Below are 13,316 nucleotides of genomic sequence, written 5' to 3'. Positions count from 1 at the left end.
CTTACATATAATCTTTAATTTTTCGGGTAATTTTTTTCCCCTAAATGTAAAACCTTTGTATTTTTTCTCTTCTTATCAATTCGTATAGAAGAAGCACGTTGATTCATGTTTAAAAGAAAAAAAACAGGTTGAAGAGAACAAATGCAAAAATTAACAATTACTTAATTGCGTATTGTCAAGATCAATCAAGGCTAATATGAAGAAGAGGAACTCGGCAGTTCAACATGATGACGAATAAAAGAAGAGAGAAAGTATACTGATTTTGGCCTGAAAAATACTCCAATAAGCAAGTACGAAATTTGCACCCCGGTTTTACAGGGGTGCACAAATTTGAAGGATCTTGTCCACCAAAAAATAAAAAACATAGCTTGTTTAGATAACAGAAAGCCAGAAGCAAAAGTTATAAGCAAAAACCTTTTCTTTCACGGAAAGTTAACTTTTTTTTTTGGATTAGCGTAAGTACAGATACGGTATTGGAGACACGGCAAACCATGGTCTGAAGACTGTGAACGTACTCTTTCCTTGCCTGGACAAGTCTTTACTTTTTACCCTGACTCCCGTTTTTGTGTGCAACAACAGTGCAAGTGAAAAGAGAAATAATATTCTCTCTCTCCCTCAAATTACACCTTCCTCTTCGCTTGAATAGGTCGAAAAATCGTTGAAGAAATTGGTACGTGTCTTGCAAGCGAGAGAGAATAGAATGGCATCGACAGGTTCAGGAGAATGGTTAGAGAAAGCGTTGTTAGATATCTGTAAGAACATTGAAAATGGTTTAGATTTAGATAGTGATCTCATCTCTGGTCTTGTTTCTTTCTGCGAACTAGCTCCTCCTGAAGATGCTCAACAATATCTCAACGTACGTTATTATCTCTTTTTCTTTAATTTCAAGTCTGTTCGTTATAATTGAGTATTAGTCAAATCAATTGAACTGTAACATAATCATCATCCTTTACAAGATCCCCAAACTTATTCTTATTACTTGAAATTTGAGAGACTTAGGGTTTCTAGAAAGAAACCCAACTGGCTAAGAAAGACATAATTGTCTAAAGTTAGGGTTTAAGTTAGTTGATCCTAGGGTTTTATCAATCACAAGGGTTTAAATTGAAATTGGGCCATTAAGAACTGTATTGGCATATACCTATTTCAAAACCATATTAGACTAGCTCTTAAAGCACCTTAGATGTCCATTTCCACTTGGGAGGTAGTTCTTATAATCATGTAACTATTTTCCCTGCAGAATATTGTCGGCCAAGAAGCTGGTCAAAGTGTGATTGAAGAATATATGCAACGCAGGGGTTACATTGGTACCAGTACAAGAACTGTAGATGCACCAAATGCTAAGGTGCATGCCTATGTGAAACCGCCTTCAGATGAAGGATCAAGCAGTGGGAGCAAAAAACAGCCTAAAGCAACTAAAGAGGTACAGGTACCGATTAGTAGGGAAAATAAAGCTCCAGCTGAGACCAGTGAGAATCGAAACACCCAGAAAGTAAATCCGTCTAATTCCAAAAAGAAAAAGTCTGGGAAGGTTATTTCACTAGCAGAGGCTGCAAAAGGGTCGGTCGTATTTCAGCAAGGGAAACCTTGTGCATGCCAAGCGCGTCGTCATAAGCTTGTGAGCAATTGTTTATCTTGTGGCAAGATAGTTTGTGAACAAGAAGGTGAGGGACCGTGCAGTTTTTGTGGAGCCTTAGTGCTGAGGGAAGGAAGCACCTATGCAGGTTTAGATGAATCTTTTGTCCCACTATCTGATGCTGAAGCAACAGCTGAAGCCTTCGCAAAGAGGCTAGTGGATTATGACCGAAACTCAGCAGCTCGTACTACAGTTATTGACGACCAAAGTGACTACTATGAAATCGAAGGAAATAGCTGGCTATCTAAAGAGGTATTTAGTACATTTTATTAGTGTCATTATATCCTGAACCTTTTTGCAGCAAAGTCAAACAACTAGGAAATAGCTATACTTGTAAGATTGGTTAAACTGAGAGTCATTGGAACATGCAAACTCTGACATGTGTTCTCTCCTAGTTCTCTATCTTATGTGTCCTTCTAAATTTAAAATGTCATCCAAGTCTAGCTGTTGTAAACAAGCAATCTTTCCTTGTCCTGTGGGTAATGATGGATCTTGTCAAACCTTCATGTGAGGTTGCTAAGTTTGTTCCATATTAACAAGTAGATGGAAGCTTTGTCTCTATTATGGGAACTCTTACGCAGAGTTATCCTTAACATATTCAGAACTGTTCATTTCTCTGGCCATGAAATATATCTTTGAAGTGTGTTATTGCATCATCATTATGACTCACCATTATAAGTTCTTCATATTGGAAAGTAGGGTTTTCTATCGCAATGGTTCAAGCATTGTTTATTTTTATGTATTTTAAGATACCACCAAGTCTCCATTCTAAATTCTTCTTTATGCGTTGTTGTATCTTGTAAGTTGGAAAGAAGGCTGCTTACATTAACAGTTTATTCCTGCATCACCTAGTTGCAGCCACAACCATAGGGTGGTGGCAAGAATATTGTATTGCATTTTGTCACGTCTCTTTATTATTATGTGAACGTTTTTATTTATATTAGTCATTATTGTTTCTATCCCAGGAAAAAGGTCTTCTAATGAAGAAGAGACAGGATATTGAAGAAGCGGATAAAGCTCGGAGAAATAAAGTTGTGATGACATTTGATTTGGTTGGCCGTAAGGTTGAGTGTTTGATCCTTTGCTTATTCATTAAGTTGTCTATGCACACTTCCTTCAGAGCTACGCCCTCCCTCTTGTTAGGACACCGCACTTCATTTCTTGCTTTCTGCAACTCAGATGAAAAAATGACCAAATTATTCTTAATTGCTAGATGAGAATTTACAATTGAGTGTATTTTACAGGTGTTAATGAGTAAGGGCGAAAACGAAGAAACAGAACCAGAGAACAGTATACTACGTAGACCTGATGAAAGAGAAGTACACAGGATCAAGCCGAATCCAAATCTTAAGGTTCAACCAGTCTTTGTGGATCCTGGCCATAGTAAAGATACTGGTAGGGCAAAACAACAGAACAGGAGACCAGCAAATGGCTTATGCTTGGAGATAAGCGGAAGGGTGCAGCATGATGGTAAGGAACAGCGTCACGTTATGGCAGAAGGTTCAAGTGAATCTGTTTCCATCGGAGATCACTGGCAAGAGCCATCAGTAAATGGAGGTTTGCATGTGAAAGAAGAAGATTATGAATGTTCCTGGGAGTAAATCAAGGTACATTGATAGATTTTATATAGAAGCTTTTTGAGTTATATGCTTTGTAGATTGGTGGATGGTTTTCTTGTTTTCATACAAATGTGCAGCAATTGCCTCATGTACTTAGGGAATACATCTCTTTTATGAACTCTGATATTTTGAGAAAAAATTTATATTTGACATCATTTTGATTACTGTGGAAACGAAACAATAAGTTAATATGAAACATGCTCAGCCTAGCAATTTAAAGTGCTAACCTGTAAGGGAAGTTTGGTCTCCCCAACTCTGAGTATGGCACGTCCTAAAGAAAGCATCATGCTCGGTACGTTCTTCTGAAGCACTAGAAAGAATCGGTCAGATCTACATCTACTGATCATGTGAATCGGGATGTGTACCGAGTAATTTATTGGGTTGAAGACAAGTTTAATCCAAAAGCAAGGTGTATGGTTGCGGTTGTCGATAGGCCTTTTGGCAAGCCATGTATGGTGCATCTGAGGAGTAGCAATGATCAACTCTTTCCCATGCTAAACTTCAGTTCGACTTCGAAATGTCAGACCCGTTTCTTGGTACCTCACCTACGAAGCAGTAATCATTGGTACTTCAAGACTACAGTTTGGAACTCAGACTGTGTCATTTTTGCCATTTGCTTCTCTTGGTTTGACTATAGTTGACCAGACTTTCCGCCAAATGTGTTGTATCCTCCTTTGGGAAAGAGAACCACGTGGGTATGAGGAGCTGTAATTAATGTCCACGTGCCCGCTTAAGTGATAGGTGTTGCAATTCCAGGGCACTACTGAAGATTTTTTAAATAGCATAGAAAGCTGATAAAAAGAGAGACCACAGAGCCCCCTAAGATTCGTGGTCCTATAAACAAAGAGATTATAGAAACGGTTACATAGAGAAAGAGGAGAGATGGAACAGAAGCAGAAAGATATGTCAGGAGTATTGGGAAGAGATGGAGAAAAGAAAGAAATGGATGCTGAAGAAAAGGTGTTGGAAGAGTTGCCATTAGAGAGCAGTCCATATGTGAAATACTCGGATATTGAGGATTACAAGCGCCAAGGTTATGGAACTGAAGGTCACCTTCAACCCAAGACTGGACTTGGTGCTGGAGCTACTGATGCTCCCACCCCTTCTGGAACTGCTCTTTCTGGTAAGCAAGAGGAGAGAGCAAGCAAAGGGGCTGAAGTCCATGCGTAATTTAAAAATAAAAATGTTTCTTCAGTTGTATTTTCTATTTTTTTTTTATTTAAATACATGAATCTAAATTACTATGTGCTTCAACAAAATAATGTATTTCTTCGACTCCACTTTGGATATCTTTCTCCCTTAAATTATTAAAAAATAATGCGAGACCCACATTCCACCGGGAAACTCAAATTCATAACTGTTGCATAAAGCTCAAATTCAGGGCCGGCCTTGAGCCGAAGTAACCGAAGCTCAACTTTTGGGCATCAACACTAAAGGGGGAGCAAAAACAACATTCCACAATAGGGACTTCTCTCCAAAAACATGTTTTCTTATGCAGATTTTGGTAATGCGCAGTTTGTAAAAGGGAGCATATCGAAATAGAGTATATAAGAAGATCCACTAACTTAACGCTGGGTCCATGCTATTATTCCACTAATGCACATAATTTAAGTTAATAATTACATCCATAGCACGCTAGGAAGTATGATGTATTTATGACTATAGTTGTGTAAAATACATGGGATAAAAAGAATTTTTATATTTATGACTATAGTTGTGTAAAATACGTGGGATAAAAAGAATTTTTAATTTCCTTTTGTATCCTAGATTTTCATCCGCATCGGCGAACAACTGCCAATCATGAGTCAACGTGGGCAGACCAGGTCAAAAAATCATGAGTCAACGTGGGCAGACCAGGTCAAAAAATCATGAGTCAAAAATATGAGGCTACATGGGCAACGTTTCGAAATTTACTTTGGGCATCGCCAAATTCCAGGCCGGCCCTGCTCAAATTCATAATTGTGGCATAAAGCTCAAATGCATGCCTACTGCTGCTGCTTATGCGCTTCCTCCTAGCAATCTAGGCAATTATTATGCTTCAAAACGAAAACGTTCAGCGAAGCCCTTTTGTGTAAGAAGTGCAGTTCTCCATAATTGTTTCATGGAACTTCTTAAAGTAAGCATTTTCAAACTTGGCGAGCATATCCGAAGTGGCGTCTTCATCACCTGGATTTGTAAATCCATGTAAATTCTGAGTTACAGTACACTCTTCATTAGCTGCGGTGCACTTCTCATTAGCATAGTCACTATCTTGGCGTAACTCATCAATCCCTTCACTAGCAGTAACATGATTTTCACCAGTGGCCACTCCGTCACCGTCGATCATCTGTCCTTGACGCAAAACCTGTAAAGAAATATGCGAAGTAGATAAATGACCAGTGCTCAACCAAATATACATCAACCATAAAGAACTACATCAAATATAAAAATTGGATCAATGTTTATTTCTAGTTCTAGACTTGTGGTACATCATATTTATATAGCATTGTAACGATGAGATGCAACTGAGCATTTATACAAAGAATTCACTGGACCTAATCAGATAAGACTGACGTCTAATCAGACATAAAAGCTTAACAGCCCATTAACCCCCAAATCTCAAACAGTATAAAATTTGAGCACAACATCAATCCAACTGGAGCGAATGCAATTATAAAAATATACGTAAACATCATACCTCTTTATCCAAAGTAGGAAGACCGCAGAATGACAAACAGAGAAACGAATTAGAACATATAAGAGTCGATTATTTAAGGGATAAATTTGTTTATAATTCTAGACAAATAAAATAAGAATTTTATACTCACACTTTCTTCTTCGTTCCACTTGCGCTCTCCTTCTTCGATTTCCGCAATCTATTTCCCTTGCTGCAAATAACGACCTTGGTCAGAATCAGTAATAAAAATATGTAATCCATAATTGACCTGCAGATATTTTGGTTCTTAATTGGGATAATGGTCGAGACACTTGCTTCGATGTTACTGGTGTTTCACCTTTTACAGGTAATGGTGTGCAGAGTTTTTCGTCGGGTATGGCTATTTCTCGTGTTGTTGGCCGTAAGCGCAACAAATACCTTGACATCTGTTCCAGGAATGGTTATTGCTTCGACACCTTGGCATTCACTATTTTGGGTGAACTTGGTGAAGAGTTTGTTGTTTTCCTTAAGAGGCTAATTTTTTTTCTTATTAGGCATGATTCTAATTCTAAAGTAGGGGATTTTTTGTTTCATAGAATAGACGTAGCTATTCTGAAGGGAGTTGGTGCGCAGCTTGTTGCCCGACTTCCAATTATTGTCTTATCTTCTGAGATTATTTAATAAATAATAATAATAATTCTATTTTAATTGAAAGTAAACTAAATAAACTACCTCATGTTTGCAAGCAGAAAGACAACCCAAAAATCTCAGCGTTGTTTGAATAACTAAACTAATGTTCTCCCTGCCAACAAGAATACAAGATCCCTATAGATAATAGGGTATTGTGCCGTATTTCTGTTTTCTTGTTCTTTTCCCTTCACCGGCAGCACCCTCGTATTTTATAAAGTATGTTTTTTGATAATATGGTGGCAATTTTAGGTGGGTCATAAATAGTGGGTCTTTGGTATTGGTTCGCACCCAATTGACCACTGTGGTCTGTGGACGGACGCAAGTCTTGATGGGTTGTCGAAATGATGAAAGCGCAAATTCGTTATGTTACCTTCCGGTATGGACAGACGAGACCATGTGTTTATTCTGTTGATAATGTGTTCCTGATACGATTTCGCTTAAAGCTAGTTTTTGCCATGAATATGGGCGTTCTTTTATTTGGTCAACCTGAGACTCAGAAAATCATTTGAATTTTCTTATATTCACATCCCTTCCCTCTTTTTTCAAGGTTTCACCTATTTGCCACTCACTTTTTTTTTTCTATTTGCCACTCTCCTTAATTACCACCTCCACTTATCCTATTTGCCACTCGTATAATTTTTCTTATATCCTAAATAATGTCCCTTTGACTTTTTAGTCTTAACAATAAAACTACCCGATACTAAACCCTAGGTTGCAAATTAATCTCCTGCCGGCCACCTTCTTCAACTATATCTCTCCCAACGATAATCACCTGCAACTCATGTAAACTTCATGATTTTCCAATATAAAAGATGTTTGCTCTAGATCTAATTGAAAAAGTTATGTTCCTTCTCAAATCTTGGCTTAATCTTAATTTTAAGGGTTATATACTCTGACAGGTGTCCTTGTTCATGTGTTGTATAGCATACGTTCCTTTAACTCTCAATTTTATGTCTATTCATAACTATTTTCTGCCGTAGGAATTGGTTTTGCCACTCCATTGATTTTTGGTTAAAGAAAGTTCCTTCTGTTAAGCATCAGCAAGGATAGATTTTGAACGATTACCAAACAGAGATGAAAAAGAAAAACAGTGGATTAATTTATTCAAGAATGAAAACACGGATCAATGAATATACAAAACAGAGATTAATGGGGTGGAATATAGTGATAGGTATAGTCAATTTAATTTGATTTTTATAGGTGGTAAATAGGAAAAAACGGAATTAAAAAGTAGATTTACTCTGAATTTTTTATAAGAGTGGCGGATAGGAAAAGCGAGGGTGGCAAATAGGTGGAACTTTTTTCAAAAACTTAGATTGTACAGTATGGCAAGTCACGTTATCATATTCAACGCATAGGAACATCTAATGTATCATGTACATCTTGACCTCGTCCAGCATCCAGACCGCATTTGATGCGGATAAGGCTCCAAACTTGGCATGTCTGTGCCACACAATAAATAGCTAGATTTTGTTTGCCATGAGGGAACGACCCACAGAAATAAAGTATTACTTTCGATTCCACTTTGGAATCTTGGATATCTTTCTCGCTTAAACACATATTATCAAAAAAATAAAAAGAAAGCGAGACTCACATTCCACCAGGAAGCTTAAATACTAACTGCTGCATAAAGCTCAAATGCATACCTACTGCTTCTACACTTCCACGTAGTAATTTAGGAAATAATCAAAACGAAAACGTGAAGTGAAGTCCTTTTCTGTAAGAAGTCCATGATTCTCCTCAAATGTTTCTTGCAACTTCTTAACGAAATCATTTTCAAACTTTGCGAACATATTCGAAGTGGCGTTTGGATCAGATTCGTTGTATAAAGCTTGATCACCTATCCAACGCCGAGTTATAATACACTCCTCATCAGCTACGGCACACTCCTCATCAGCATAATCACTATCTTCGCTTAAATCATCGTTCCCTTCACTAGCAGCAACATGTTTTTCACAAGTAGCCTGCCCGTCACCATCAGTCATACGCAAAACCTTCATAGAAATATGCAAGTAGATAAACGACCACTGCTTAACCAAATATACATCAATCTGAAAGAACTAGATCAAATACTCCAAGGTACAGTAATCGAATCGGTGCTTATTTCTAGTTCAAGACTTGTGGTACATTATATACAAATTCTTAAGAGACACTGGACGACTCTGTCTAATCAGATAAACTGACTTATAATTAGACATAAAAGCTTAATTATGAAAAGAAGGTATAGACATTGAATCATACCTCTTTATCCGAAGTAAGTAGCCCGCAGAAATAAAAAAAACAAACAAAAAACGAATTAAAATTAGAAAATATAAGTCAATTCAGTGTATATCGATTTATTCATAATTCTAGACAAATAAAGTGGGAATTTTATACTCACACATGCTTCTTCATTCCTCTTCCACTCACCTTCTTCAATTTCCGCAATCTAATTCCCTTGCAGCAAATTACGACCTTCACCTGTGAACACGGAAATAACGATGATATCTTCGTGTCCACAAACAATACTCGCATTACATATAAAATCAATGAGGTTCCTAAAATACATATAAAACGATATAAGTCCGGAGTTCATTAGACTCAGAGCCATCGGGCTCGTCCTCGTCTAGCCACAGGGGAGAAATTAGAACCGATATATATATACGATATGAAATATAACAAAGCATAATAAATAAGACAGAAGATAAAGTGCGAAATATAAATGAGACGATGATTTACGTGGTTCAGCACTAAGGCCTACGTCCACGGGGGTAGTTGTTTCACTATGCATTTGGGGATTACATACATAGTCGAATGACTTTGGAGTGAATAACGAAGCTAGGAAGAAGATAAATCTACTACTTACTCTTACTATCTCTCTCTCTCTCTCCTGCTCTTATCTCTTACTCTTACTTTAGAAATTGGTCGACGCCTCCTCTCTTAATGGAGATGAGTATTTATAGACTTCCTCGGTGGGGCCCTCTTCTTCATACAGCTGTCCTCATGGTCTTGGTTTGTGTACCGAACCCGACGCTATCTTTGTTCTGATCCATCGTCTCTCAACGGCATTGTATGGAAGCGAAGATGGGATTCTTTCTTCTCCATAGGATCTTCAGCACGCGTCCTATGCGTAGGGTGTTTAATGCGGTGGTTGGGGACATCTGCACGTGTCAGGCGGCTGTCTGATGCTCGTGTCACATCCTTGTCGGTGAAACTCATCCTACCCGTCGATCTTGGATCTTCCTCGGGATGAAGTAAAGTAAAACTCTTGGTCTTCTATGGTGCTTCGCGGTAGCTTGCTCTTTCAGTGCCCCTTGATTCTTCGCCACTGGATTAGCCTGATGATGAACATACGTAGATGATAAATGCCCCTTGGGTGTTGAGACGTGGCATCATATCTTGATGTCTCAAGGTTGTGTGTCTTCCACGTGTAATTCCTCCAACACGTGGCGGATGATGAATTATGTGTACACAATTTGCCCCTTTTCTCCAAGTTTGAAGTCAGACAAAGTTTGGAGAAAACTGTCTTCACATTCATCCCCACTCACCTCATTAACTCCTCCTTATTCTTAGGGCATGTTTCCCATTCCTAAAATTAACTTCATCTCGATTCTCGGGGCGGTTTTTCCCAAGAATGGTTATAAATGCATAAGTTTGGTGCAGCCTCATAACTTTTATTCTCTCTTCATTCCCTTGTCAGTTGAAAAACCTTTTATCTTCTTCTCTGAACTTCTTTCTCCTAGTTCTTTTTCTTTGTTCTTTTGCTCTTTATTTTTGTTGTTGTTGTTGGATTGTTCTGACAAGATATCCAGAGACTCGCAGTTATTGTTGTACGCTGATTGCTTGCCGGTTATCTTCGCCTGTTTTATAGTGCTTTTTCTTCATGTATGGTGTTCTTCCTGTTCATGGTTTTGGTTGATGTTCATCTCCCTGCTGCTGTATCTAAGTTTTGTGATGAAGAACAAAATATACGAAAGTATATATACTTGCCCCTGTTCTTTATCACAAAACCTATGGCTTCTCTGTTGATTGTTGAAGCTTGTTTTCAATGGTTATGACTGAATTAGGGTTTCTAGTTTTTTTTGTGGGTTTTATCAGACTATTCATTTTTGTGTTCTGATGATATTTCTGATGAATTGTAAAAGTTTAAAATTTTCGTTTTATGATCTTCGTCACCTTCTCTATTTGATCTTCGTCTTACTTCTATGCCCCTTGTAGGTATGGCTGATCGTCATCGGGTTCCTTACCAAACTCCACCATCGAGTCCTTACAAATCTCCTCCATCCAGAAGTCCTGATATATCTCCGCCGAAGGGTGGCTCCTCTAGGTCTTCCCAACCGGATATTCGATCTCATAAGACTTCATCTTCGTCTGGTCCCAGTGGTGTGCTTGGGAACGACACACAAAAGACTTGCAAGTATACAAGGCCAAGTTTTAGTATAGAAGGTAAGAGAGGGATCGGTCCACAGGGAGTAGGAGTGCTTAAAAACTTAATCTAAGCTGTCAATGAAGGATGCAAGCAATATGGCAGATGGGAAAGATGGGAAAACAGTTAACAAAGCAAAGCAAATGACATGTAATAAAAACAGCAAGGAACCAAGGCTGTTAGCCAAGGGCAGGGGGGAGTTTGTGCACTGATTTCAGTGCACAACAGCTACAAATTGCAAGAAATTAAACAAGCAAAACAGGTAAGGAGATAAACTGAACAGGAAGCAAAACAGAACTGAATTTAAGTGACTGTAAAAGGGATTGTGGCTAAGCTAAGGGCTTAGAATCCACCTTTGTGTCCTAGCCAAGCAATGTGATCCTAGGTTGAGTTGAAAATCCTATGCATACATCTAGAATGGGAGGAAAACTAATTTGCTCACTAGTTTGCCCCTAGCATTGACTGTCTTTTGACAGAACAATCAATCACAGGCACTATGAGCATCAATCTCTTCCCATTGCTCAATCAAAACAGACATCAGGATAACTATCCTATCAATTCACCATTTGACAATGCACTAGGCTTCATCTGAGCCTCAGCCTAATGCAGTTTAGCTCATGCTAAACATGTAACTAGCAATAACATTCATTGAGTATGATAATTCAAGCAACATTAAACATTCGAGATAATTGAAAACAACATGCACACATTCACTGTTAACTGCATAAGAAGAACTGAAATTGGAATTGCATCAAAATAAATTTTTTCAATTCTCTACTGGCTAGTCCAGAGATGCCCAATTTTACAACCCCTAACACCCTTTTATAGTTACAGCCAAAAAAAAACTAAAATCCCCAAATCAGTGAAATTAGGGTTTTACAAAAAATCCTTACCTAATCTCTGAAATCAATCAATGGTCTCGACCCATTCTTCTATTGCTTCTCCTCTTCCGTAATTGGTGGTTTGATTTCACTAACTCTGTTTCTCTCAAACCTAGTTTCTAGGTTCACTGTTTTTGAACAGATAAAAGGGTTGAGAGAGAAGGAGCTAGAGAGTATCATGGTGGTGTCCTTTAGTGATGGAGGGGGTGGCTGATTGATGGGGTACAGTGACAGAGGTGGTTGAGCGGACATGGTGGAGGTGATGGTCGCTGTAGAGGAATGGAGAAGATGGAGTCGATGGTTTTGGGAAGAAGGGTGTGTTTGTTTTGCGGGTATAGGTATTTGGTTGTTTGGGTGTTGAGCGCGCTCATCAAATCTTGATGTTTCGCGAAGGGAATCCGTGGGATGATAACTTCTGAAACGGATCTAACGGCGAGATGGAGACAGATTATGAGCGACCGTTGGATGCAAAAATACAACGAAACTAACGGCTCAAGATGGAGTTAGGTGCTGTAGTGTTGGTAAGGTGCATCGAAATCTGATGCATGATGACGCAGCGACCGTTGGATGATGGAATGGATCCAATCTTACGGTTAAGAAGGAAAACGGGTTTGGGTATTGAATTTTGGGTTTAGGATATGGATTTGGGCTTAGGAATTGGATTTGGGCTTAGGTAATCTTGAGCCCACTTCTTCTTTAAGAACAATTTCTTCTTTTTTAAGCCCATTTTTATCCTTGAGTCTTCCATAACACATTCTTCACTTCTTTTCCGCTAGAGATTCCACCGGCTTTCTCCCGTGTCTTTGCTCTTTTGGCTCCGCAACTCATCTAGTCTTTATTTGGTACCTAAAAATACAAAATTAATTAATAAAAATATTTATTCTTGAAAACAATGAAAATACAGAATATGGGATAAAATGTAGAATTAATGCACAAAAGATGAGTTAAATGCCAAGAAAAATATATAGAAATATGCACTTTTTAGCACTCATCAAATACCCCCAAACCTGAATTTTACTTGTCCTCAAGTAAAACAAAACTAAGGAAATCCTACCTATACCACTGTCGCTGGTCTCTCGAATGCATTTAGCATATGCACTAAGCCTTTTAAACCACTAAGTGTCCCTAGTGGACGAGTGAAGTCTCGTGAAGGTTTGCTTAGAACGTACCTACAAAGTTCTAGGTCAAAATATAAGCTCAGATTCCATCAAATATGACATGTGCAAGACAGTTTAAGCTCACAGCAAAATGGAGATGTCAATCTAGCTATCAAAGGCACAATCCTAGCACTGATAACAAATAAAGACATGTGATAAGAGTGTAAAGTGTATCTACACATGTGTAAAGAAAGATCGGATGTTATGACTACTAATCACCAAGAGATAGTTTCTCAGGCTAAGAACCAAGGTCGAAATCTAGCTAGCTGTCCGGACTTTACGAGAATTGTGAATGA

General features: G+C 38.3%; 2 protein-coding genes across 2 annotated transcripts; both read left to right on the top strand.

Annotated features, from left to right (window-relative positions):
- Positions 1 to 572: 572 nt before the first annotated feature.
- LOC113298012 (activating signal cointegrator 1) lies at positions 573 to 3,416 on the top strand. Its single transcript, XM_026546646.1, has 4 exons — positions 573 to 856; positions 1,238 to 1,885; positions 2,599 to 2,697; positions 2,878 to 3,416. The coding sequence occupies exons 1-4, from the start codon at positions 701 to 703 to the stop codon at positions 3,232 to 3,234; spliced, it is 1,260 nt and encodes a 419-aa protein (XP_026402431.1). The 5' UTR covers positions 573 to 700; the 3' UTR covers positions 3,235 to 3,416.
- Positions 3,417 to 3,538: 122 nt separating this feature from the next.
- Positions 3,539 to 4,541, top strand: LOC113298013. The gene has a single exon (XM_026546647.1). The coding sequence runs from the start codon at positions 4,135 to 4,137 to the stop codon at positions 4,420 to 4,422; it is 288 nt and encodes a 95-aa protein (XP_026402432.1). The 5' UTR covers positions 3,539 to 4,134; the 3' UTR covers positions 4,423 to 4,541.
- The last annotated feature ends 8,775 nt before the right edge of the window (positions 4,542 to 13,316 follow it).

This window comes from Papaver somniferum, chromosome 7, assembly GCF_003573695.1.
Source record: "Papaver somniferum cultivar HN1 chromosome 7, ASM357369v1, whole genome shotgun sequence".
Classification (NCBI taxonomy): domain Eukaryota; kingdom Viridiplantae; phylum Streptophyta; class Magnoliopsida; order Ranunculales; family Papaveraceae; genus Papaver; species Papaver somniferum.
This window is presented reverse-complemented; position numbering and strand designations above follow the sequence as displayed.

Excerpts from the sequence above, each read along its gene's own strand:
- LOC113298012 (XM_026546646.1), top strand. The coding sequence starts at position 701 with ATGGCATCGACAGGTTCAGGAGAATGGTTAGAGAAAGCGTTGTTAGAT. Across the intron at positions 857-1,237 it reads ATGCTCAACAATATCTCAAC|AATATTGTCGGCCAAGAAGC; the intron begins GTACGTTATTAT and ends TTTTCCCTGCAG. Across the intron at positions 1,886-2,598 it reads ATAGCTGGCTATCTAAAGAG|GAAAAAGGTCTTCTAATGAA; the intron begins GTATTTAGTACA and ends TTTCTATCCCAG.
- LOC113298013 (XM_026546647.1), top strand. The coding sequence starts at position 4,135 with ATGGAACAGAAGCAGAAAGATATGTCAGGAGTATTGGGAAGAGATGGA.